This window comes from Mustelus asterias, chromosome 4 (genome assembly GCF_964213995.1).
Source record: "Mustelus asterias chromosome 4, sMusAst1.hap1.1, whole genome shotgun sequence".
NCBI classification, from domain to species: domain Eukaryota; kingdom Metazoa; phylum Chordata; class Chondrichthyes; order Carcharhiniformes; family Triakidae; genus Mustelus; species Mustelus asterias.
Genome location: NC_135804.1, coordinates 111,599,994 through 111,627,326, shown reverse-complemented (window position 1 = coordinate 111,627,326; position 27,333 = coordinate 111,599,994). Strand labels below are relative to the sequence as shown.

The 27,333-nt window shown below is 43.3% G+C and overlaps 1 protein-coding gene across 1 annotated transcript in view; it reads left to right on the top strand.

Moving 5' to 3' along the window:
• Positions 1 to 11,395: 11,395 nt before the first annotated feature.
• The window catches only part of LOC144493159 (mitochondrial fission factor-like), a 28,817-nt gene continuing 12,879 nt past the window's right edge, over positions 11,396 to 27,333 (top strand). The window contains exons 1-7 of the mRNA XM_078212056.1: positions 11,396 to 11,481; positions 12,622 to 12,720; positions 12,903 to 13,093; positions 16,984 to 17,119; positions 17,911 to 18,016; positions 18,217 to 18,429; positions 25,283 to 25,440. Coding sequence (XP_078068182.1) covers positions 17,093 to 17,119; positions 17,911 to 18,016; positions 18,217 to 18,429; positions 25,283 to 25,440 — 504 coding nt within the window. The 5' untranslated portion in view covers positions 11,396 to 11,481; positions 12,622 to 12,720; positions 12,903 to 13,093; positions 16,984 to 17,092. The remainder of the gene's footprint in view (positions 11,482 to 12,621; positions 12,721 to 12,902; positions 13,094 to 16,983; positions 17,120 to 17,910; positions 18,017 to 18,216; positions 18,430 to 25,282; positions 25,441 to 27,333) is intronic.

Here is a 27,333-nt window from a genome sequence, read left to right as displayed (position 1 = left end):
GCCCGTGGGGTGGGGCCCCTGCGGGGGAAATCGGTGGGGGTGGGAGGTCCCGCTGCCACTCTACAGAGGGATCAGTGACAGAGTGGAGGCCAGCGACTGGGGGTTGGGCGGGGGAGTGACTGAGGGGGGTGGGGAATTGTGGCTGCCGGGGTTTGGGGGGAAAATCGGGACTGCTGGGTGTGGGGCGGGTGGAGCGAGGCTGGCCTGGACATGTCCGGAGGAGGGGCGCACAGTGATGTGGGCCGCGGGACTGGCCAGCGATCGGGAGGCTTGCAGTGCAGAGCTACTGTGCATGCATACTTTGCCGTGCACAGAGTGTGGGAGATTCATTTTAAAACTTCTGCTGAAAAAAACAGGGGGAATTACTCCAGTTTCTTTTCTAAGTGTTGAATTCGCACTTTTTTGAAATAATTGCCCCCTTGGTTTGAGGTCCTGAAGTCTTGTGAGACAATAACAACAGGTGCCAGGTCAGCACCTGTGAAAATAACGTTTGCAACAGGTAACAACTGATGGTTGTCAGAAGGTCAAGTGATACATAACACAAGACTACATGACATTGAATAATTAGACAGGTCTTGAAGACCTGATGTGAGTTCAGTTTACAAGTCATATGTCAATTCTAAATCCAATTTTCTCAGCTGCAGCCAAGTCTTGCATTATTTTTTAATTGATTTTTAAAAAAATGTCAAGTTTTATTGAAATTGCTGCTAAACTATTAAAATGCTTTCATGACATAGTGGATTCTAAAGAGTCCTTGGTCAATTTCAGTCAGGGAAAGCTTTTTCTGTCTGATGCAACAATTGTAGCCTGTGTCAACAGCAATCTGAACACAATACGGAGGTGAGGATAAAGGTTTAGCAGTCTTTCTAAATATAATTAAGCAGGTCAAGTGCTATTCTGGAAAGCTTCACAGGAAAAACATCAATAACTACTAATTTCAAATGCCACATCAGACGGATCAATATCGCCCATCTTGAGCACTAGATTATTGTATCACTCTTCTCGGGTACCTTCTTTCATAGCCTTCTTCATTTCTTTGATGGTACAGAAAACCAATTAGAGCATAGAAATACTCAATCTGACTAACTGTTCAGTGAAGCTGAACAACATTGCATCCATTACAGGAAAAATAACCTGTTTTTGGATTTGTTTTGTAGGGTTGCCAGATATATCTTTGCTTTGCAGGATAGTCACATGTATCTTTTGTCTGTGTGTTTTCTGATGGAGTTCCATTATTGTCTGTATTTATTCTGATATTTCTTACAGATTGCCCTTCAGAGATGTGAACCCTTTTGCCCTATTTTTTTAAAAATTCATTCAAGGGATGTGGTCATCATTGGCTATGCCAGCATTCATTGTCCATCACTAACTGCCCTTGTGAAGGTGGAGGTGAACTGCCTTTTTGAATCGTTGCAGCCTGCATGGTGTAGGTACACCTCCAGTGCCGTTGGGGAGGGAGTTCCAGGATTTTGACCTAGTGACAGTGAAGGAACAGTGATATATTTCCAAGTCAGGATGGTGAGTGGCTTGAAGGGGAACTTTTGGGTGGTGTTATTCCCATTATCTGCTGCCCTAGTCCTTCGAGATAGTAGTGATCATGGGTTTAGAAGGTGCAATCTAAAGAGCCGATATATTTACAGATACTTTTACACTGCTTCTATTTTATTTCTGACAAGATTGGCTGATATTGCAACCTTTGGTCTGAAGGACCTTGGTTGCAGGAGACATTGAACCATATAAGACATAAAATGATGTGCCATGAGCCAATCTCTTTTGCAAGGCCCTCTATTGTTTTCTGAAGAATAAGTGGCAAGGGCATTAAGCACACTGACCACTTCTTTGATCTGGTAGTGGTACACCTTAGCACTCTCAGATGACTTTCCCAATGGGGATTTTAGAGCTTGTTCAGAGAATTGTTTGATGTGCTCCCTTAATGTAGACAGCACTGAGAATATAGATTAGCCACTGTATTGGATGCTGAAAATGTTACAGCCACAACTGTTGACTTTACACCATCCACCAGAACCAGGTTTAGACTGTGCCTGCATCAAAGCATAGATACCTTCTCACTAGCGTGCAGCACTTTTTTTATCATCACTGTTGGCTGCCTTTGATTATATTTCCATTGTTGTATGATTGTCCTCTCCAATTTGCAATATCAATATTCTGCTTTTTGAGATGAACTAGTTGGTATTTGCAGAGACCCTCTACAACAAAGTCTTGAATGATGAGAAAAATCAGTGGAGGGTTATGAATGCACACACAGATAGCTTGCAGGTAATTTTGTGAAGTGAGAGATATGTAGATATTTCGTGTGACTAACAGCTGTAATACCAAAGGACAAAGAAAATTACAGCACAGGAACAGGCCTTTCGGTCCTCCAAGCCTGCACCTACCATGCTGCCCGATTGAACTAAAACCCCTTACCCTTCCGGGGACCATATCCCTCCATTCCCATCCGATTCATGTATTTGTCAAGATGCTCCTTAAAAGTCACAATCGTATCTGCTTCCCCTACCTTCCCTGGCAGCGCATTCCAGGCACTCGCCACCCTCTGTGTAAAAAACTTGCATCGTACATCTCCTTTAAATTTTGCCCCTCGCACCTTAAACCTATGCCCCCTAGTAATTGACTCTTAAACCCTGGGAAAAAGCTTCTGACTATCCACTCTGTCCATGCCCCTCATAATCTTATGGACTTCTACCAGGTCCCCCTCAACCTCTGTCGTTCCAGTGAGAACAAACCAAGTTTCTCCAACCTCTCCTCATAGCTAATGCCCTCCATACCAGACAACATCCTGGTAAATCTTTTCTGTACCCTCTCCAAAGCCTCCACATCCTTCTGGTAGTGTGGCGACCAGAATTGAACACTATTCCAAGCACTGTCTGAAGTTATATCAAAATTATTTCTGCTATGGAGTTATTTTACAACATTTCCAATCTGCTCAATTTGTTCTGTATATTCTTGCTGAGATAATGGTCAGGAATCTCCTTTCTCTCAATGCAATTACGAGGTTTGCTCATTATTGGGTTGAACTTCATTGATAAGTCAATCTATCCAGAAAGTTTCCATTCTAAGAATCACGGGGTCTATTTGTTTTTTCATGGAAAACCAGGTTTCATTCAGCAAGATGACAAGCAACGGGCCTTTCAGTACAGCTGTTCTAGTAAAACGAGTTCCATATTGGCTTGGTCATTAGTGGTTTTGTTATTTATGCCTGACCTCAGGTTCCATCATTTCCATGTTACACATGGGCGACAGACTGTACAATCAGTACCAGGGCTTGAAACAATGTTTTGAGGTTGCATGTTTATCAAACAGAGTGCAGCAAAATCAGAATATCTTACCATAAGAAGCAGAGTAAAATAGTCACTTTTGTAGGATTCTTTCACTATTGAATGTAGCAATTCTCCTTTGTGAAATGGCATGGATTTTTTACTATTATTTGAAGATATACCCATAATCTGTTTCAGACCCTGCATTACAACCTCACTGAGTGTCCATCATCTTGCCTGCTGATAATGGTAGATTGTCATTGCTGAATGTGTATCTTCAGCATTTGAGTCAGTGACAGACTTCAATTAAACATCTTTTTGTTTACTTCATACAGTTTCCATAGTTCAGAAGGGTTTTCATTTTGAGCAGACTGGTGTGAAAAATGATGCGAATACTGGGTATGATGCCAAATATTTATCTCTTTCTTTAGCATCTTTTCACTTCTTTGCACCAGGGTATAATTATCTCATTATATATTTGTGCTTAACCCTTCATCAGTGGAAAGAGGTGTCGTGTAAACAACTCGATTATCACAGCTATATGTGTTTAAAAAGTAATCAATGTCATTTATTTTGATACTATATACATCCTGGTCTGACAGTCAGTAGTAGAAACAAACAAAAGCATGTTCATAGTGCAGGCTAATTGAGCAAACATTCACTCTTTTCAATTGTTAACAGTTGTTCCAGTCAAATAAGTCACTGCTGAAGCTGGAAAGTTGCTAAAGATCAACAAAGTCGAGATCAATTTATCTCAAACTTAAACTTATCACTGGATCTGCTTGGGGCCCCTGCCATTTTGCATGACCTAATCTTAGCCCTGCAGTACCCCACGCAAACTGTTCAACTTTGTGAACGTAGCCCAGTCCATCTTGCAATCCTCTGGAGCTCCATTCTTTGGAGCGTAGGATCTTATAGAGGTCTATAAAATAATGAGGGGCATAGATCAGCTAGATCGTCAATATCTTTTTCCAAAGGTAGGGGAGTCTAAAACCAGAGGGCATAGGTTTAAGGTGAGAGGGGTGAGATACAAAAGGATCCAGAGAGGCAACGTTTTCACAGAGGGTGGCGAGTTGTCTGGAACAAACTGCCAGAGGTAATAGTAGAGGCGGGTGGGCTGAAGAATGGCAGATGGAGTTTAATTTAGATAAATGCGAGGTGATGCATTTTGGTAGATTGAACCAGGGCAGGTCTTACTCAGTTAATGGTAGGGCATTGGGGAGCGTTATAGAACAAAGAGATCTAGAGGTACAGGTTCATAGCTCCTTGAAAGTGGAGTCACAGGTGGACAGAATAGTGAAGAAGGCATTCAGCATGCTTGGTTTCATTGGTCAGAACATTGAATACAGGAGTTGGGACGTCTTGTAGAAGTTATACAAGACATTGGTAAGGCCACACATGGAATACTGTGTACAGTTCTGGTCACTCTATTAGCGAAAGGATATTATTAAACTAGAAAGAGTGCAGAAAAAAATTTACTAGGATGCTACCGGGAGTTGATGGTTTGAGTTATAAGGAGAGGCTGGATAGACTGGGATTTTTTTCTCTGGAGCATAGGAGACTTAGGGATGATCTTATAGAGGTCTATAAAATAATGAGGAGCATAGATCAGCTAGATAGTCAATATCTTTTCCCAAAGGTAGAGGAGTCTAAACTAGAGGTGAGAGGGGAGAAATATAAAAGGGTCCAGAGGGGCAATTTTTTCAGTGCATCTGGACCGGATGGACTACACTCCAGGGTTCTAAAAGAGATAGCTGAGGAAATTGTGGAGGCATTGGTGCTGATCTTTCAGGAATCACTGGAGGCAGGGAGGGTACCAGAGGACTGGAAAGTAGCTAATGTAATACGCTGTTTAAGGGAGGGAGGCAGGCAGCAGACGGGAAATTATAGGCCAGTTAGCCAGACTTCGGTCATTGGCAAGATTTTAGAGTCCATTATTAAAGATGAGATTGCAGAGTACTTGGAAGTGCATGATAAAGTAGGACTGAGTCAGCATGGCTTTCTCAAGGGGAGGTCATGTCTGACAAATCTGTTAAGAGTTCTTTGAGGAGGTAGCAAGGAAGTTATATAAAGGAGAACCAGTAGACGCGATTTATTTAGAATTCCAGAAGACCTTTGACAAGGTGCCAGATAGGAGACTGTTAAATAAGTTAAGTACCCTTGGTGTTAGGGGTAAGATCCTGGCATAGATAGAGGATTGACTGACTGGCAGAAGACACAGAGTGGGGATAAAAAGGTCTTTTTCAGGATGGCAACCGGTGACTAATGGTGTGACTCAGGGGTCAGTGCTGTGACCACAACTTTTCACAATATACATTAACGATTTGGAGAAAGGAACTGAAGGCTCTGTTGCTAAGTTTGCAGATGATACAAAGATATGTAGAAGAACAGCTAGTATTGAGGAAGCATGGGGGGGCTGCAGAAGACTTGGACAGGTTAGGAGAATGGGCAAAGAAGTGGCAGATGGAATACAATTGGAAAAATGTGAGGTTATGCACTTTGAAAGGAGGAATGGAAGCATAGACTATTTTCTAAATGGGAAAATGGAAATCAGAAACACAAAGGGACATGGGAGTCATTGTTCAAGATTCTCTTAAGGTTAATGTGCAGGTTCAGTCGGCAGTTAGGAAGGCAAATGCAACGTTAGCATTCATGTCGAGAGGGCTAGAATACAAGAGCAGGGACGTACTCCTGAGGCTGTATAAAGCTCTCATCTGACCCCATTTGGAGTATTGTGAGCAGTTTTGGGCCCCATATCTAAGGAAGGGTGTGCTGGCCTTGGAAAGGGTCCAGTGGAGGTTCACAAGAATGATCCCTGGAATGAAGAGCTTGTCATATGAAGAATGGTTGAGGACTCTGGGTCAGTACTCGTTGGAGTTTAGAAGAATGAGGAGGGATCTTATTGAAACTTACAGGATCCTGCGAGGCCTGGATAGAGTGGACGTGGAGAGGATGTTTCCACTAGTAGGAGAAACTAGAACCAGAGGGCACAACCTCAGGCTAAAGGGACGATCCTTTAAAACAGAGATGAGGAGGACTTTCTTCAGCCAGAGTGGTGAATCTGTGGAACTCTTTGCCACAGAAGGCTGTGGAGGCCAGGTCATTGAGTGTCTTTAAGACAGAGATAGATAGGTTCTTGATTATTAAGGGGGTCAGGGGTTATGGGGAAAAGGCAGGAGAATGGGGATGAGAAAAATATCAGCCATGATTGAATGGTGGAGCAGATTCGATGGGCTGAGTAGCTTAATTCTGCTCCTATGTCTTATGGTTTTATAGCTGTGTCCAGAAGATTAATCTTTAATTCCTGGAGCCTCGATGATAATCCATGAGGGTTATGACTTCTAGAATTTCAACAGCTTCACAATTAGTTTTATTCAGTGCTGCAAATTAGATAACTATTGAAGGATTTTCTTGGAGTAGTTGTCTATGTGCAAACTCCACAAAGATAGTCGCCCAAGGCCACAATTGAACCTGGGTCCCTGGCGCTGAGATGCACCAGTGATAACCACTGAGACTCCAGGAAAAGTGGCCACTGTCAGTATTATGGGAGGCTTAGGAGGAAGAGCAACCACAGATGCCCCGGAACCCAGCTAAGTCTGAGATCTCACCCAGAGATTGGGCTGGCAGGTCCAGAATGATGGAGGACATGTTGGAAATGACAGGTTGGCATGGAGGAGCGAAAACTGTGGAGAGGGAGTTTCCGACTCACACCAGGGACCTGAAAGGAGACACCACACCCTCTTTCACTGGCTGGCAGCCCATGGAGACAAATTTTTGAGTTGCATGTTGGGCCAGGCCTCTTCCATAGCTCATTAAATCTGAACAGTTTGTGTTGGGTGACCAGTACTGCAGGGATCAGGCCCTTAACTGTATTAAGTGCTCACTTCAGGGCCTCAATTAGGCCATGAGCAGGCTCGTAAAATTGCAGCAGCAGGGTTGAGTGGATGGCAGAGAGAATGGTGATAATAGCACAGTGTCCTATTTTGTGGCTCACAGTGACCCATAAAATCCAGACCATGTTGTAGAAAGTGGAGGATTATGGTACTGATAATGCTGGAATGATCGTCTCATAATTGAAACATTTTGATTTTGCTGATCACAATTTGGTTAAATTCATGTCATTAGATTCCTGGTAGTTTCTTACATTAAATATGCTGAGAAATCTCCCTCTGCTTGGAGATTTTTTTCCATCCACTCTATTTTCATGAGGTTGGAAAAGGTCCTTACATTTTCTCTTAAATGCTAACTGCCTAATAATGTTTTGTTACGAGTGTATTAATGGCATTTCAGGCCTCTAAGGGTCCCATCTTATAAATCTACATATAAATTACCAGCACTTGAGTGCTCAAGTACTTGTTTTACAGTAGAAGGGACAGAGCAAATTTTCAAATGGGCCACTGCAGCCCACAAGAAATGCTGATCTTTGGCATATAAACATTCATAGGTGCATGATAAATGCATTTTTAAACTCTGTTTATAAATAAAAGATGAGTTGGATGCTTTTTCTCAGCCAGGTAAATGTTGAGGCTGACCTACATATGTAAATATATTATAGATCAACCACCAAGAGACATATTAGGAAATTAATTCCTACTACCAAGAAATTTTATATATGTAGTGGCTCCCCATCAAGTTATAGAGGTTTGCAAAATATAACCCATAATGCGTAGAGTTTATTTCATAGTTTTGTTTAAAAATGCCCACTTCATAATTTCCCCCCCTGGAGCTGCTTCAATTACTTCAGCATCTATTATATGGAACCTTGGTAGAGAAAAGTTACTTAATTCTGCAGCAAGGAATAGACTAGTAACCTAAAATTGCTGGTGGTCAAAAGCTATGAATTTGGCTATTAAAGTTAGCAAACTGAATGTGGATTACACATTTCAACTATGTTTTGTTAACCTGTTGCTATTGTAAAATTTCCACAAACTATGTGGTTACTGGAGTTTTCCACTATGCACATGCAGATATAGCTTTTCATACATGTAGTGCAGTAATATCAGTTTGATAAGAGAAATACTTTACAATGTTTATAAAGGAAATATAAGTCACATTTGAAATATATTTGTGATTTCTGTCTCAGCAAAGCCCAACATTTCTTTGTGCCTTATCTTACACCCCACAAAGAACATAAATTGTATGCTTTTGCTTCTTAAAGTGGTTAGTCATTATAATTGAGAATATGGCGCTTTAGACTGTTTGTTGATTTTGATTTAATTTGATTTGTCACATGTATTAACATAGTGAAAAGTATTGTTTCTTGCGCGCTAAACAAACAAAGCATACTGTTCATAGAGAAGGAAACGAGAGAATGCAGAATGAAGTGTTACAGTCATAGCTAGGCTGTAGAGAAAGATCAACTTATTGCAAGATAGGTCCATTCAAAAGTCTGATGGCAGCAGGGAAGAAGCTGTTCTTGAGTTGGTTGGTACATGACCTCAGAATTTTGTAGCTTTTTCCCCGACGGAATAAGGTGGAAGAGAGAACATCCAGGGTGCATGGGGTCCTTAATTATGCTGGCTGCTTTGCTGAGACAGCGGGAAGTGTAGACATAGTCAATGGATGGGAGGCAACATCTCGTGTAAGTTTTTACTTACCACAGCTCTTCTAATATTTCGTATTATATACGGTTGTTATTCATTAAATGCAAAAATAAAATTTGTTCGCTCTAACAATCATTGGCTTCTATGTCATCATAGTTTTATGCCAGTTCAACAAAGATCAAGGATTGTTTGACCAAAATCCCAAGCATAGTGGAATAGACATTCTGCACTGCATACAACTGTTCTTTGCAGCATCCTTACAACTTGTTTATTTGCAGATACAAACTAACTCATTAGGTTTTAAGGAATAATTGCTATCACTACAAAGTTGCAGCTTTGTTGGACAGTTTGCTTTTCACCAACTTATTATCTGAATGAGACTATGAACACTGTTTACAGCACTAATGTAGAAAGCAGTGGTTGAGTAACATTTACCATCAAGTGAAACTCTAATAAAGATAGCAGTACAGTCACAATAAATGAAAGTACAGTAATTCACATCAAATGGAAGTAAAGCAAAATCAGGCACTGCCTGTGCATGTATAAAAAAAGAAAAATTAAGAGTGACATTGCGCATTTTTATCCCTCAGCCTGGCTGGAAAAGTCAGCCAACTGTAGACAACCTAATCCATTTCTAATATTTATTGCTGAAATCAAACTGGATATGTATCTGAATAGAAAATGGGCTGGATTTTGCTGTTATTTGCAAAGCAATTGTGCTCATTGCTGACCATGAAAGATGTCCATAGAGATCTAGAGATCTTAGTGGCAGTTTAAATCTGACAAAAGTCAAGGGATCTCCAATAATCTGGCAGCAATGAAGTTAGCAAGCAGGGTAAACAGCCAATCGCATTTATGTATGCTCATAGACTGAAAACCAAGAGTTAAATATGCAGAATCCCTTTATTTAAATCAGCCATTTTGTTAACTGAAAGTTTAAATTTAAAGATAGCTTAAATATTAAAAACTCTTTTTAAACTTTAAAAAATGTGCATTTTATCATTATAGAGAAATTTGACAATCAACAAATATAAGAAATAACTTTTCAGGGCCATGAAGGGTTTTTAGTAGTAATTTTGAACTTAATTAGCTTTAAAAAATCCAAAGATACCTTTCAGTGAGATAGCTCTTTCATAGAATTTTAGGATTGCTGTAAAAATCCAACAGTGGAGTTTCATCATTTCAGTGAATATTTAGGGATTGCATTCTTGGGGTCCTCAACAGCACAGCCCCTGGAACAGCATAGCACACTGACTGGACTTCTGCCTTATTCTATGCATGTGCAAACTCCCAAATTGGTTTCACCATCATTATCACTGCATGATCCAGGCCAATGTGTTGTTTTATTCAATACTAATACTGTTTCAACATCTCTTAACATCTGAAACAATGCTTCCTTACAAAATATTTCAAAATTAACTTATTCTATAAATACTGATTGTACACATTTCACTTTTGGCAGATTGAGAATAATTGAAAGCAACGATGATTGGCAAGCTGCTCCATCAATGGAACATGGTGCTAGGGCAAGGCTGGCACTGGATGTAGTGATTCTTCATGGCTACAAATGCTTGAATGAGGAGCTGGGGGGGAGGGGGGAGAAAGGGTTATAGTCAGGTATTCTGCTAGTAGTTGCAGATTATTTATACATAAGGAACAATATACACACTTGGAAGGGTCGTAACTCTTTAATCTGCTCATCTTTCTCCATTAAAATATGTTCACAATTAATTTGTGTACTTTTCACAGGCAAATTTTAAAGGCAGCACAGTAGCTAGCACTGCTGCCTCACAGCACTGGGTTCAGTTCTGGCCTCAGGTGACTGTCCGTCTGGAGTTTGCACATTCTCCCCGTGACTGTGTGGGTTTCCTCCGGGTGCTCCAGTTTCCTCCCACAATGCACGTTCGGTTGATTGGCTATGCTAAATTGGCCCTTAGTCTCAGGGGGACTAGCAGGATAAATATGTGGGGTTATGGGGATCGGGCTTGGGTGGGTCTGTGCAAACTCGATGGGCCGAATGGCCTCCTTCTGCACGGCAAGGGATTCTATGAGATTCTTTACCGGCTTGGCTTATGACCCTTAGCTCGAATGAGAGGCTTCTACATGTGTCTGACGACAATCACAAGGGATTCTTACCTTCTAAGCTCATATTTTGAATCAATGGCAAGGCATTAGTTGCAGTGCTGCCATGGTGCTTTTTCATTTCAATATCAAAGGGCAAGACTCAATGAGCCAAGACATAAGCCAGAAGGAGCTCTCCAGGCTGGGATCTATTCCTATGTCTGGATTGGGAGTGTGCGACCCTCACCCTCCTCCAGTTTCATATTCCTATCCGCTGTGAGACTGCAGTAGCCGCCGCCGCCGCCAGCAGCAGCAACACATATGCCCGCTGCTCGCAGCTAAATTCGAGCGGCCGCGGCGTCAAGTTGAAGGCGCCCCGAGGACAAAGTTTTCAAACTTAACCGACGCTGTGGCCACGCGCCCAGCAGCGCTCCGTCACGTGATCAGGTCCCCCCCGAGGGCGGGGCTTCTTGGCCTCCACGTGGGCGCGCCAGAGCCAATCGGATCAGCGCAAATGAGGGGTGTGACGTCAGGGTCCAGGAATGGGGCTGATGAAGCGGTGTTTATGAAGCACGGTGGGGGTGGGGGGGGAGGCTGGAGAGGTGAGTGGATATGGGGGGGCCTGGCCCCTCATGGCAGACATTCTGCATGTATAACATTACTCACTCTGAAGGTGCCGTGCCTGAGTCTGAGGATGGCCAAGGGACAGAGGGCTTTAAGCTATCCCCTGGTGTATATATCACATGATATATCACAGGCAACTCTGTCTGCGGGGCGTCAAACAACTGACTTGAACTGTTGAACTGTCATTGCGGCTCAGCCAGCAACAGGTGCTGCATCCATCTGAGGGAGGTTGGAGTTCCACCAACTTTGTAGTGTGGCTGGGCCTGGTGCCTCTTCACCAGTTATACTAGTCAATAGAAAGTGTACCTGACGGGGAGGATTCCGCACTAACAAACAGTGCTGCCCACCCCAGAAGAGACTGGTCAATAAGTGCCCAATGGAGCATTTATTGTGGCTGCTGTTCTGAAGTGATGTTAAACTCCTGGGAAATGAGGTTGTCTTCCCAAGGGCTTTGTTTCTATGGTGAGGAGGGTGAGGTTGTCATCTGATTGCTCAAAGTGGAAACTTCTTGACAGCGATGCAAAGGTTGCAATATAACTGGAGTCTGTGCAGCACAGTGACACAGTGGTTAGCACTGCTGCCTCAGAATGCCAGGGACCTGGGTTTGATTCCTGACCATGGGTCACTGTCTGTGCAGAGTTTGTATATTCTTCTTGTGTCTGCGCAGGTTCAGCTGGGTGCTACGGTTTCCTCCCGCAGTCCAAAAGACATGCTGGTTAGGTGCATTGACCATGCTAAGTTCTCTCTGTGTACCCAAACAAGTGCCGGAGTGTGGCGACTAGGGGATTTTCACAGTAACTTCACTGCAATGTAAGCCTACTTGGGACACTAAGAAATAAATTGGGTTGTACAGTGCAAAATGATCTACAATGCATGTCAGTTTTATATACTTTTTTGATATTGAAAACTGCTTTGGACTCTATCTGCAAGTTTGGACTGATGTGGTGCCCCTGCCTTTGAGGCATTCTCCCAGTACTTTCAAAAAAGGCTTCCTCTGCTGTGGCTTCCTTTTGTACTGTTTTAAAATATGGTTGAAAAGAGTGGTGTAATAATAAATGTATATCAGTGAGCAAATAAATGCTGGGTGGTAGTACCAATGGTTTTTTTTTTTGTTGCAGTTTTACTTTAGAAAGTTACAAAGACGAGCCACATGAAATTAGTTTCCATTAAAACTCCTTGAAGAGACCATCCATTAAAGGGAGGCGGAGTGGTGAGAGGTATGGAGACAGATCCTCAATGTAACTGTTTATAGAAAAATATGTGATAATCAATTTTAGAATATATCTTGCATGTATATACCTCACAAAAATTCCACTTTTTTCTTGCCCCTTGGGGAACGTCACTAGAAAGACACTCTCCTGTACATTTTCTTGATAAACACCTACTTCAACCATTCTAGATAGCAGTTCACGAGACCTTCCAAGACTGATTTTACAATCCCAGAGGCCCCAATGGAACGTTGACAAGGCCTGCCAGCTGAAGAGTGAGAGTCCCCTACAATCTACAGGCTACCAGGTGCTATGTTTGCCTTTTACCCTTCCAGCCTGTCCCAGAATGTTTCCTGAACCATGTGTAGGGTAGTGACATTTGGTAAGTACCTGTGCATGGAGATCCGCTCGGCACAAACTGCCCGTGATCCCCACAAAGACAACCCATAACTGACCCATAAAGGTATGACCATGAATAGACAGGGATTTCTAGCAGTCAAAACTAAAACCAACTGCCTTAGATCCCTGACTTGCAATGCACACCATGCAAGCAGTCATGCCAAGAAATCTGGATGTACTAATGCAATCAAAAGGTAAAAAATATATATGTGGAAATGTACAATGGCTTTTTATCAGTATAAAACAATTGCAAGAAAGGGAGTTGGTGGTTGGTATTATCATAATTTTATTGATCAAACTAACATGCAATATACCACTTTGTTGTGCACCTATCTCAACTGAGTGACTAAGCTAGATACCTGCTGTCAGGCTTCCATTAATCAAGTTCCATTAACTGGCTGCAATTTGATAGAGTAAGAATGGCCATGGTGTTGTTGAAACTCTTGCTGTGTTTACCCCAGTCCAATGCTGGCATCTCCACATCACGGGGATAGTGCCAGAGGACTGGAGAGTGGCGAATGTTGTTCCTCTGTTCAAGAAAGGAAATAGGAATGACCCTGGTAATTATAGGCTGGTTAGTCTTACTTCGGTGGTCGGTAAGTTAATGGAAAAGGTCCTGAGGGATAGGATTTATGAGCATTTGGAAAGATGCAGCTTAATCCGTGATAGTCAGCATGGATTCGTGAAGGGTAAGTCTTGCCTCACAAATTTGATTGAATTCTTTGAGGAGGTAACTAAGTGTGTAGATGAAGGTAGAGCAGTTGATGTCGTATACATGGATTTTAGGAAGGCGTTTGATAAGGTTCCCCATGGTAGGCTCATGAAGAAAGTAAGGAGGTGTGGGATAGAGGGAAATTTGGCCAATTGGATAAGTAACTGGCTATCTCATAGAAGACAGAGGGTGGTGGTGGATGGAAAATTTTCAGACTGGAGACCAGTTACCAGCGGTGTACCACAGGGATCAGTGCTGGGTCCTCTGTTATTTGTGATTTTTATCAATAACTTGGAGGAGGGGGCTGAAGGGTTATCAATAACTTGGAGGAAGGGGCTAAAGGACCATCCCTTTAATGGATGGTCAGTAAATTTGCTGATGACACCAAGATTGGTGGAGTAGTGGATGAGGTGGAGGGCTGTTGTAGGCTGCAAAGAGACATTGATAGGATGCAAAGCTGGGCCGAAAAATGGCAGATGGAGTTTAACCCTGATGAGTGCGAGGTGATTCATTTTGGTAGGACTAATTTGAATGCGGATTACAGGGTCAACGGCAGGGTTCTGAGGAATGTGGAGGAACGGAGAGATCTTGGGGTTCATATCCACAGATCTCTGAAGGTTGCCACTCAAGTGGATAGAGCCATGAAGAAGGCCTAGTGTGTGTTAGCGTTTATTAACAGTTTAAGTTTGAGTTTAAGAGCCGTGGGGTTATGCTGCAACTGTACAGGACCTTGGTGAGACCACATTTGGAATGTTGTGTGCAGTTCTGGTCACCTCGCCATAAGAAGAATGTGGAGCGGAGAAGGATGAGGGGCAACTTAATAGAGGTTTATAAGATGATAGGGGGATAGATAGAGTGGACGTTCAGAGACTATTTCCTCGGGTGAATGTAGCTGTTACTAGGGGGGCATAAGTATAAGGTTCATGGTGGGAGATATAGGAGGGATGTCCGAGGTAGGTTCTTTACTCAGAGAGTGGTTGGGGTGTGGAATGGACTGCTTGCTGTGATAGTGGAGTAGGACACTTTAGGAACTTTCAAGCGATTTATTGGATAGGCACATGGAGCACACCAGAATGATAGGGAGTGGGATAGCTTGATCTTGGTTTCGGACAAAGCTCGGCACAACATCGAGGGCCGAAGGGCCTGTACTGTGCTGTACTGTTCTATGTTCTATTCAATTCTGTCTTCTGTATGCACAGGAAATCCGCTCACCCCTTCCCAAACAAGATATAGAAATTAGTGACAATAATTTACATCCCGTGAATTGCTGAGCATTATTCCACCTTGCATGCTTTTGATTTGATGGAATTGCCTCAATAATTATGGCTATGTAATAACACATCTGATTAGTCAATACATGTTAGAACATTGTACATCTGCCGTAATTGGCAAAGTTGCATGCTGTTAAAAGTTTCCTATAAGAAATAACAAATTTAGTAAGTGAATATAGAGCAGTGCATTAGAGCAGTTTTGCTTTGCATGACAGTACAATTAAGAGTATAAGCCAGAGGGTGGTTGTAGAGAGTTGTTTTTCAAACTCGAGGCCTGTGACCAGCGGTGTGCCTCAGGGATCAGTGCTGGATCCACTGTTATTTGTCATTTATGTTAATGATTTGGATGAGAATATAGGAGGCATGGTTAGTAAGTTTGCAGGTGACACTAAGATTGGTGGCATAGTTGGACAGTGAAGAAAGTTATCTCCAATTGCAACGGGATCTTGATCAATTGGGCCAGTGGGCTGACGAATGGCAGATGGAGTTTAATTTAGACAAATGCGAGGTGATGCATTTTGGTAGATTGAACCAGGGCAGGACTTACTCAGTAAATGGTAGGGCGTTAGGGAGAGTTAGAACAAAGAGATCTAGGGGTACATGTTCATAGCTCATTGAAAGTGGAGTCACAGGTGGACAGAGTGGTGAAGAAGGCATTCGACATGCTTGGTTTTATCGGTCAAAACACTGAATACAGGAGTTGGAATGTCTTGTTGAAGTTGTACAAGACATTGGTAAGGCTACACTTGGAATACTGTGTGCAATTCTGGTCACCCTATTATAGAAAGGATATTATTAAACTAGAAAGAATGCAGAAAAGATTTACTAGGATGCTACCGGGACTTGATGGATTGAGTCATAAGGAGAGGCTGAATAGGCTGGGACTTTTTTCTCTGGAGCATAGGAGGCTGAGGGGTGATCTTATAGAGGTCTATAAAACAATGAGGGGCACAAATCAGCCACATAGTCAATATCTTTTCCCAAAGGTAGAGGAGTCTAAAACTAGAGTGCATAGGTTTAAGGTGAGAGGGGAGAGATACAAAAGTGTCCAGAGGGGCAATTTTTTCACACAGAGGGTGGTGAGTGTTCGGAACAAGCTGCCAGAGGTAGTAGTAGAGGCGGGTACAATTTTGTCTTTTAAAAAGCATTTAGATAGTTACATGGGTACGATGAGTATAGAGGGATATGGGCCAAAGGCGGGCAATTGGAATTAGGGGTTTTAAAAAAGAAAGGGCGGCATGGACAAGTTGGGTCTAAGGGCCTGTTTCCATGCTGTAAACCTCTATGACTTTATAAATATAGACTAAATCCAGAGCCAGAGCCAAAGCCAACCTGTCACAGGGGCAATGTAGAGTGAGAGGTGTCCGGATTAATCCATGTTTACAATACAAAATTCAATAAAATTACAGTGCAAATGCAGTCGTAGGCCCTCTGTATACCTTGGCATGGAAACATCAGTAATGGATTGTAATTAGGCATTTTTTTAGAAAATTCTACAGCACTTTGCCAAAATTATTATTGATCATTAGAATAAAAATGTTGAAATTTAAAAAAAAACTAGAAATTGCTAGCATGTTAACCACATCATTTATAATTTATGATTGATGAGGGTAGGGCAGTGGATGTTGTCTACGTGGATTTCAGTAAGGCCTTTGACAAGGTCCCCCATGGCAGACTGGTGCAGAAGGTGAAGTCGCATGGGATCAGAGGTGAGCTGGCAAAGTGGTTACAAAACTGGCTCGGTCAAAGAAGACAGAGGGTAGCAGTGCAAGGGTGCGTTTCTGAATGGAGGGCTGTGACAAGTGGTGTTCCTCGGGGATCAGTGCTGGGACCTTTGCTTTTTGTAATATATATAAATGATTTGAAGGAAAATGTAACTGGTTTGATTAGTAAGTTTGCAGATGACACAAAGGTTGGTGGATTTGCGGATAGCGATGAGGACCATCGGAGGATACAGCAGGATATAGACCGGTTAGAGACTTGGGCGGAGAAATGACAGATGGAGTTTAATCCGGACAAATGTGAGGTAATGCATTTTGGAAGATCTAATACAGATAGGAAATATACAGTAAATGGCAGAACCCTTAAGAGTATTGATAGCTAAAGGGATCTGGGTGTACAGGTACAGAGGTCACTGAAAGTGGCAGTGCAGGTGGAGAAGGTAGTCAAGAAGGCATACGGCATGCTTGCCTTCATCGACCGGGGCATTGAGTTTAAAAATTGGCAAGTCATGTTGCAGCTTTATAGAACCTTAGTTAGGCCGCACTTGGAATATAGAGTTCAATTCTGGTTGCCACACTACCAGAAGGATGTGGAGGCTTTGGAAAGGGTACAGAAAAGATTTACCAGGATGTTTCCTGGCATGGAGGACATTAGCTATGAGAAGAGGTTGGAAAAACTTTTGCACTCATTGGAACAACGGAGGTTGAGGGATGAGCTGATAGAAGTCTACAAGACTATGAGAGGCATGGAAAGAGTGGATAATCAGAAGCTTTTTCCCAGGGTGGAAGAGTCAATTACTAGGGGGCACAGGTTTAAGGTGCGAAGGGCAAGGTTTAAAGGAGATGCACGAGGCAGATTTTTTACACAGAGGGTGGTGGGTGCCTGGAACTTGTTGCCGGGGGAGGTAGTGGAAACTGATTCGGTAGTGAGTTTTAAGGGGCGTCTTGACAAATGTATGAATAGGATGGGAATAGAGGGATACGGTCCCTGGAAGGGTAGGGGTTTTAGTTCAGTCGGGCAGCATAGTCGATGCAGGCTTGGAGGGCCGAAGGGCCTGTTCCTGTGCTGTAATTTTCTTTGTTCTTTGTTCTACAGCACATTCAAAATATGAAACAAACCTTGTGCAAAAAATCAGCACTGACTTTGACTTATAAAATGAAAAGAAATATTGGGTATCCAAAGATTGGCTTTGGGAATTTAGGTATGTACTTAAAGACTGCTACCAATTTTGCTTGGGCTATGCATAAGAAAGGTTGACAAACAGATCAAATCTTCCACATTCACTGTTTTATGACTACTGCTTTACAATTGTTCAACCTAGTGAGGAGTTGAAATTAATTATTAATAATGATTATCAGTCTTTATTTCTTTGGAAAATAAAGTTTTATTTTGGTCCTTTAGCTGCCATGACAGAACCAGCATTTGCAGCACCTTCTGATCTGATAGATTCCGGTCCAGCTCCTTGTGACCTCGGTTTCATGGAAGTTATAGGTCAGAAAATGAGAATTCCTAATAGACTAAAAGTGACCGAGGAGCAAGAGGATGAAGAGAAAGTAGAAGATATTCACCTGTCAACGCTACAGATGCAAATTCCTGAAAGAATATCGATGGGAGGTAAATTAAGTTAACATCAATAAACCACCATCAGGAATACAGGTTTCTTTATTCATATCCATGTATTGATCCAGGTCTTTATACCATTTAGCTGAAGAAGTCTGTAATTAAATTAAAATGAACAACTATACATACAATATACAGCACAAAAAAAGTATATTTGGCCCAACCAGTCCATTTTTATGCTCCTTACGAGCTTCTTCATAACTCTCCTATCTAACCATATTTGTATAGAATTTTATTGCTTTACCCTCATTTATTTATCTAGCGTCCTGTTAAATAATCTATGCTATTTGCCTCAACTACTCCTTGTGGTAGTGAGGCCCACCTGAATGCATACTTGATTTTTTTAGTGCCCCTCCTGCAATGACTTTATTTAAAAAGAAAATGTACTTGAGATATGGACAATGAGCAAGACTATATTTATTGTCCATCCCTAGTTGCCTTGAAACTGTACTGGTGGACTTCTAATTGAAACACTGCAGTAATGATGAATGAACACTGATATATGTACAAATTAAGATTGTGTGAGACTTGGGGAGCTGAGATGTCGGGGTATTCCCAAGACATTTTTCCCTTTCTTCCTCTTTGGTAGCCACTGTAAGGGAGGAAGATGCTGTTGAAGCAACCTTGGTGAGGCATTGAATACTGTCTCTATGATGAGTTGTGGTAAGGAAGGCGGATATTGAGTCCAGTGACATGGATGCTGATTAAACAAAAACACTGCACTGCCCTAGATGTTAGCAATCCTCTTACATGTTGAGACAATCTCCATCCTGTCTGAGAATTTCATCACACCCTTGACTTAAGCCTTGTAAGATAGCTTAAGACAGGAGTTCCCAAACCTTGGGTAGACATCCCCAAAAGAGTAGTAGTAGTCACATTTGGAGTTGTGAACTGCCCTTCCAGCAAGGCAGAAATGGTGACTGGAGAGGAGACCACCCGGTCCGAAGGCTCTGGCAGGACACCCCTGAGTCCACTGGTTTGACGCTGCCAAACAACAATGGGTGGAGTCTGAGCTCAAAGCACCATTAAACATCAGAGACCACTTTAACTGTGAATTTGTGTCGGCCCAGGATGTTTGTGTGCTGCCTTCACACTGGGGGAGGGGAGGGGAGAGCTGCTGAGTGAGTATTTGTCATATGTGGGGGGAAGGAGGAGAATTGGGAAGAGGAGCTGTTGAGTGAATAGGGGGAGGCAAGTTGGGAAGATGGGTGGCTGAGTGAGTGGGAGTGGGGTTGGAAAGAGGGGCTGCTGAATGCTTGGGGGGTTGTAAAGAGGAGCTTCTGAGTGAGTGTGAGAGGGGCTTGGGATAAGGGACTCGTGAGTGAGTGGGGGAAGGGAGGGAGTTGGGAAGAGAGGATGATGAGTGAGTAGGTGGAGGTGGGTTGGGAAGGGGCTGCTGAATGAGTGAAAGGGGGAAGGAGGCTGGGAAGAGGAACTGCTGAGTGAATGCAGGACAGGGGTTGGAAAAAGGGGCTGATGCGTGAGTGGGGGGTGGGTTGGGAAGTGAGGCTGCTGAGTGAGTGAGGGGGAGTTTGGGAAAAGGCTGCTGAATGAGTAGGGAGAACTGGGTTGGGAAGTGGGGCTGCTGAGTGAGTGAGGGGGAGGGGGGTTTGAAAGAGAGGCTGCTGAGGGAGAGGCGGGTGGGAAAAGGGGCTAGTGAGTGAGTGGAGGAGGCAGTTGGGAAGAAGGGCTGCAGAGTGAGTGAGTAAGGGGAGGTGAGTTGGGAAGGGGGCTGCTGAGTGAGTGAGGGGGTTTGGAAGAGGGGCTGCTGAGTGAGTGAGTGGGAAGGGGGAAGTTGAGTGAGTGGGGACAAAGGGTTGAGAAGCGGGGTCAGTGTGTGTGTGTGCAGAAGTGGGATAGGGTTTGAAAGCTGATTATAATGTATGTGCAGGGGCTGGCGGGGAGAGAGGTTTAATTGCATCTTCTGTCATCGGGGAATATGGAGAGTTGGCTGAAACCTACATGATTATATAAACAACATTTTTGCAAAGTACTTTTAAAAACTCAGTTTCATATTTATATGATGTATTGTGTGTTGGTCTAGAATACACAAGCGTTATTAATTATGTAATGAATGTTACCATGCTTTATTGCCTTTTGTTTTTACTGGCGTTTGGGGTCACGTTAATTTCCAAGTGTTAAAATGAGGCCACATTGGAAATTAGTTTGGGAAGCACAGGTTTACCAGCTTTGAGGATCATGAGATGTGCTACTTGTCAGATTACCAAACCTCTGCTGTGGTTTTGTAGCCAAGATTTCAATATGATTATTCCAGTTGTAACCTTTGACAAATTCGATTTCCAAGATTTTGATAATTGGAGATTTGATGTCAGTGGTAACAGGGAAGGTTTGAGTGGTGTTAGGCTTTTTCTTGATTGATATTGTTTTGTCTGATTTGAATCACATATAGCACAACTGTTTCCTTGCACTTGACAGCCCAAGCCTGGATATTATTGTGGACTGCATTATCAGAGGTGTTGTGAATGGACCTGAACCCTGTGGACCCTTGAATTTATGACACTTGGCAGGTCATCATGATGCTGGAAATAGAAAGGAGAAAATACAAAGGAGAAAATACAAAGGCCCAGAGGGTGGCACAGTGGTTAGCAAAGCTACCTCAGCACCAGGGACCCGGGTTTGATTCCGGCTTGGGTCACTGTCTGTGTGGAGTCTGCATGTTCTCCCCATGTCTGCGTGGGTTTCCTTCAGGTGCTCCTGTTCCCTCCCACAGTCCGAAAGATGTGCTGGTTAGGTGCATTGGCCATGCTAAATTGCCCCTCAGTGTACCCAAACAGGTGCTGGAGTTTGGCAACAAGGGGATTTTTGCAGTAACTTCATTGCGGTGTTGTCAATATAAGTCTACTTATGACACTAATAAATAAACTTTAAAAAAACTTTAAAAAACTTTTGGTCATTGATGGATGGATGGCACCTGCACATATTAAAATTGCTTGCAAACTTTCTGTGCCCCTTTTTGCTGGAAGTGGCGGTGATTAGGAATCCAAAACTAGTGGCACCCTCTACAGAGGATTTGGGATCAGATTAAGCAGTGCAAACAACTCCCTAGCCAATCCTCACTGACTCGAGCAGAGTCTGAACAGGAAGCAGAAGTTAGAATATTTAATTCAGTTGAGTTACTGCAGAACTTTTATTTATAATGTGGAGATGCCGGCGTTGGACTGGGGTAAGCACAGTAAGAAGTTTCACAATACCAGGTTAAAGTCCAACAGGTTTATTTGGCAGCACTAGCTTTCGGAGCCTCAAGCTCCTTCTTCAGGTGAGTGAGGACTTGTATTCACAATCAGGGCATATAAAGACACAAACTCAATTTACAAGATAATGGTTGGAATACGAGTCTTTACAGGTAATCAAGTCTTAAAGGTACAGACAATGTGAGTGGAGAGAGGGCTAAGCACAGGTTAAAGAGGTGTGTACATTGTCTGTACCTTTAAGACTTGATTACCTGTTACACACCTCTTTAACCTGATGGGCTGATACCCCATGCACCACTAAACCGACAAAGAAGTGTCATATTTCAGCTGAGACATTAGACCCAAGAGGGCATAAATGATTCCAAGGCACTACTTTGAAAAAGAGTAGGGAAGTTCATGCCAGTGACGTGGCTTATATTTATCCCTCAATCAATATCTGAAAGCATAACTGGTGATTGTCATGTTATTTCTGTGCACAAATTGGCTGCTGTGATTCCTATTCTACCATAGAGACTACACTTCAAAAGTACTTCATTAGCTGTGAAGTGCTTTGGAACATTCTGAGGTTGTGGAAGGCACTAAATAAATGCAAGTCTTCTAAGCTCCATCTCATATCTGGGTCTATCCAGATCCATTTCAAAATGTATCTTGGTCAGCTTACCCCTCCAGTGGAGTCAAAGGGTCTGCCGATAGAGTGGCTTCCTGACACAAGAAACTCAATGTGGATAATAACTACTTCAAAAGCTGATGGCTGGGTCATTATCAGTCCTGAAATAAAAGCCAGTTCCAGACGCTAGATAAACATCCCTTTTGAAATAATTGTGGAGAAAGAAGGTCATTTGATTCGAATGACCATTTTGAAATCTCTACATTCCTTTGAGATTTGAGAAACCCTCAGTTTACTGTTTAACATCTAACCGGTCCAAGAAGCTGGACTACAGACTGAAACTCGTTCCTCACAGCCTGAATCTACTGAAAGATTTCTTACCTTTGCCTGCAGAGTCTCTGTGTGCCAAATTTATCTTGCAGTATCAGCACAAATTGTAAAGAGAGCTCTACTACAATTCTGGTCTTCAGCCAGCTGAAATTGAGCTCCTATGTGGAAGAAGAGTCATTAGGTCTCAAAGTGAACTCTGCTTCTCTCTTCACCGATGCTGCCAGATCTGCTGAGTTTTTCCAGCATTTTCTATTTTTTATTTAAAGGCACAATTCTGGAGGGTGATGGAATATTCTCCACTTGCCTGGATGAGTACACCTCCAATAATCCTCAAGAAACCTGACAACATCCGGAATAAAGGAGCTTGCTTGGTTGGTACCCTACTCACTATCTTAGACATTCACTGCCTCCACCACCAATGTGTACCATCTACAAGGTACACTGTAGCAACTTGCCACAACTCCTTTGATGGCACCTTCCAAACTCAAGACCTCCACCATTTAGAATGACAAGGACAGCAGGTGAATAAGGACCACCTGTCGAGTCCATCTAGACCTGGAATTATATCGTTGTTCCATGGTTTTGCTGAGAGTCAGCATCCTGTTACTGCCTCCCTCCACCACTGTGGGTGTACATACACCTCATAGGCTGCAATGATTCAAGAAGACAGTTTATTAGAATCTTCTAGAGGACAATTTGGGATGGACAACAAATGTTGGTCCTGCCAGCCATGCCTGGGTCCCATGAATGGGAAAAAAGGCCCCAAGCTGTTTAATTCACTCCATAATCTTTTGCACCTCTCCATTTCTCTTTCCCCATTTAAAAAGCTCCTGAAGATCTAGATCTATGACCAAGTTTTTAGCCATCTACCCTAATATTGCCTTGTTTGATTCAGTATCAAAGTTTTTTTAATTGCACTCCTATGAAGTACCTTGGAATGTTTTTATTACATTAAACACAATATATAAATGCAGATTATTGTAGTTGAAATACGACAAATTCAAATTTCCAATTTTGGAACAGAAATCTTTGTAAATTGCAGAAGATAAATGATAAATAAACAGAGAGCTAAGTCTTACCAAAAAATGGCAGAGTGTTTCTGATGAGAAAACCGATGTGTTTCTCTCCATAGAAACCAGTCGGTTTACTTTTCAGATCCTACCACACTCTGCCAAAAAAACATGCTTCATGCCGGGGGCGGGGGAGGATGTGTGGTGGGGTCAGGGCCTAAACACACCAGAAAACCCAGCTGCAGAGATCGGGGCACCATCTTTAAAGGCTGCCCCAATCAGAACTGCAATAAATCTCTCTCCACTCAACCACTGAGACCTCTGGAACTCCCCGCCCCACCCCCAATTGAAGCTAGCAGTCACCCTGATATGCCCCACCCCCACCCTGGTGCCATCTCGGCAGTGCCAACATGCGCAAAGGGGTGGGTGCTGGGGGCATTGCTAAGGCACTCTCTGGCCATGTCCCTCTCCCCAGGGGCATGAAGGCAAATATAGCCCCTGGGGCGATCCGACAACAGGTTCATATCTGTGTAAATCTGTTGTAAACTGTGTCGATGTGACATCACGTCAGCGCATTTTGAATATATGGTGAGGGGTCAACGATGAGGGGCTGTGTTAAATATATTTCTGCTCAGCGACTCTGCGCTGTCGTGTGTCGTGAAGGCCGCCTTGGAGAACGCTTACCTGAGGATCCAAGGCTGGATGCCCGTGACTGCTGAAGTGCTCCCCCACAGGAAGAGAACAGTCTTGCCTGGTGATTGTCGAGCGGTGTTCATTCATCCGTTGTCGTACACCCACATTGTCTGTACATTTAAGACCTGGCTGGCTGTAGAGATTTGCATTCTAATCAGTATTCTGTAATTTGATTTCTGTGTCTGTTTGCACTGTTTGAGAATAGATATCCACTCCATCTGACGAAGGAGCTGTGCTCCGAAAGCTTATGGTATTTGCTACCAAATAAACCTGTTGGACTTTAACCTGGTGTTGTGAGACTTCTCACTGTGCTTACCCCAGTCCAACGCCGGCATCTCCACATCTTAAATATATTAACATTCATGGAAATGTATGTAAATCAGGTTCAAGCCCATTTTGGGCATGATCCTGATGACTTCACTGGCGAGGGGTGGGGAAGATCCAAAGTTGCCTTCTCACTGGCGAGAACTGCATCTTGTGGATCTTGAGCCCCCGGTGGCAACCTTGCAGATGGTGAATGCAGGCTCAAGATACTGCTCAAAGAAATGTTGGCTTATGAAGCTTTTAATTGTTTTCATTGAAAATTCACAGATCTCCCGGTGCAACCTGTTGTATGTCATTAAAATACTGTTTATAACCATCACAACCTTTTGCTATGTGACTTGAACACAGTTTTATTCTGCTGCTAAGATTCTTCTTTAAGGTCAAATCTCAAAACTGTAGTAAATTTTGAAGTCAATTAGAGGCTTATAGCTGATTAAGATAAGTTTGCAGATTGGTAGGTGCTTGAAAATGTTCCACTCTGTTAAAATGAACCGGTCTGAAGTGACTGCCTTCCTTGTTTAATATATTTGTTATTTTGAATGGTGACAAGTATGCACCACTCAAGACTTTTCAAAATATAGCTAAATGGATACCAATAGGCAAGAGCAATAATTTTTTTTCAAATGAGAGAATTTGTCAATTGGTTTCAAATAATGCATTTTTATCTTCAGAAACTGAAATGCAGGATATTGGCGCAAGACCATACTTGTATGGTTGGTTCCACAACAACCCATCAATAACAGATCCTCCACCACTCAGCATCTCTCCCAACTTAATGTTTGGACCTGCCCATGCTTTGAATGCAGACCGATCCGAGAGTCCGTTGCAGGTACGCAAATATTAACAATGTGTCCTTTCATAAAGTATAGCAGTAAGCTGACTATTGACTTTATAATTCTATTCCTTTGCCTTTCCAACTTCCCCGCTGAAGGCAAGGACTTTAAAAATAGAAAGAAGAACTTGCATTTTTATAGTGCTTTTCAAGATCTCAGGATATTCCGAAGTGCCTTTTAACTAATGAAATACTTTTGAAATGTACTTACTGTTAATATGTAAGGAAACATTGCAGCTAGTTTTCACACAGCAAAGTCTGACAAATAACATTTGAGGCAATTGAGCAGATTACCTATTTTAGTTATGTTGGTTGAGGGATCAAAATTGGCTGCAGCAACAGAAGAATTCCTCTGCTCTTCTATGTTCACATGAGATATGGGGCGAAGTTTCCTGTTCCGCCCGCCATGGGAATTGTAGCGGATGAGGGGCGGACCATGGAAAGGTCTGTTGAGCTTGGACGGGTTTTCCCGGTTTTGGGGCGAGCGTGGCTGGAAAATCCCGCCCATTGTCTTGTTTTGATGTCTTTGAAAGACAGAGTCTGCAACAGTGTAGCATTTCCTTAGTACTGCACTGGAGTATTAACCTGGGTTATATGCTCATCTGTGAAATGGGGCCTTAATGGATGATCTGCTGACTGCTATTGAGCTAGGATTGTCAATCTTTTGAATTCAGTTGAATAGGTTTAGGCAGTTCTTGGTGGTCAAGTATTCATTGGAGTTTTGAGGTGGGAAGGAGGAGAAAGAATATTCTGTGAACTCCTTCGAGCCTGATTTTACCAAAACGGGCGCGAAATCGCGGTAAAGTTGGGCGTCGGGCCTATACCGCGATCTGCACCCGATTTCCGAGCAGATCGCAGCTTTACCGACACCCGATTCGGGTGCGGGTCTGGCCCGCACCCGACTTGGGCGGCCCGACGATTTAAATGCATTTGCATGTATTTAAATCGACTTAATGAACTGCGCACCCAACTCTACCGCCAAATCCCACTTTACCGTCTTCTGGTCCGATGCGGATCCGCGCTCTAATCGACCTGCCGAATAAAAATCCGAAGTCATCGCTGCAGCCTCCGAAGAGCGGGGTCAGAGACTGCAACGGCTCTCTGACCCAGCTCCTCCTCTGGAAGGGGAGGGGGGGGGTGCGGTGGGAGGAGAGGGGGTGTGACGTATCATCCTCTTGGGGGGGGGGGGGGGAGCATTGCTGCTCTGCGGCCGATCCCTCCTCCCCACCGGAGGAATGAATCCCTCCTCTCCGGAGTGGCCGCATACTTCAAACACCACGACTGTAATTATTCAACTCAGCGGAACCCCCTGCCCCCTCCCTCCCCACCGATCAGCCGCAGAGTGGCAGCGGCCCCCCCCTTCCCCCCACCCCCCCCCCCCCCCCCGCCCCAGAGGATGATACATCACACCCCTTCTCCTCCCCGCCCCCCCCAGAGGATGATCGGTCACACCTCCTCCCCCACCCCCAAGAGGATGATATGTCACCCCCCCCCTCGATTGTCTGTGTCAGAGAGCCGCTCTCTCTGCTTTTTTCTTTTGCGCCTGGGCGCGCTGCTTCAGATTTTTTCGAACTGCGCATGTGCAGTTCAGAGCTCCGATCGTTTTGGCAGCGCTAAGCCCCGCCCGCAGCGCGAATTGGACCGGAGCCGGCAAAACGCGTATGGGCACGCTGCAAAGAGGATTCCGGGCTCGGATCCTGTCCTTGGGCTCCGATTGGTAAAACCGGGCCCTTAGTCTAGCATGTGCTGTCTGAAGTAAATTATGTGGTGACCAATGACTACAAAGAGTAAAAAATAATGAAATGTTCACGAGTTATTCTTAAAACTTAAACCTGGAGATATCTATGTGGTCTACCTTTTGGAAAAACTACTTTCTTCAGGAAAAAGTGC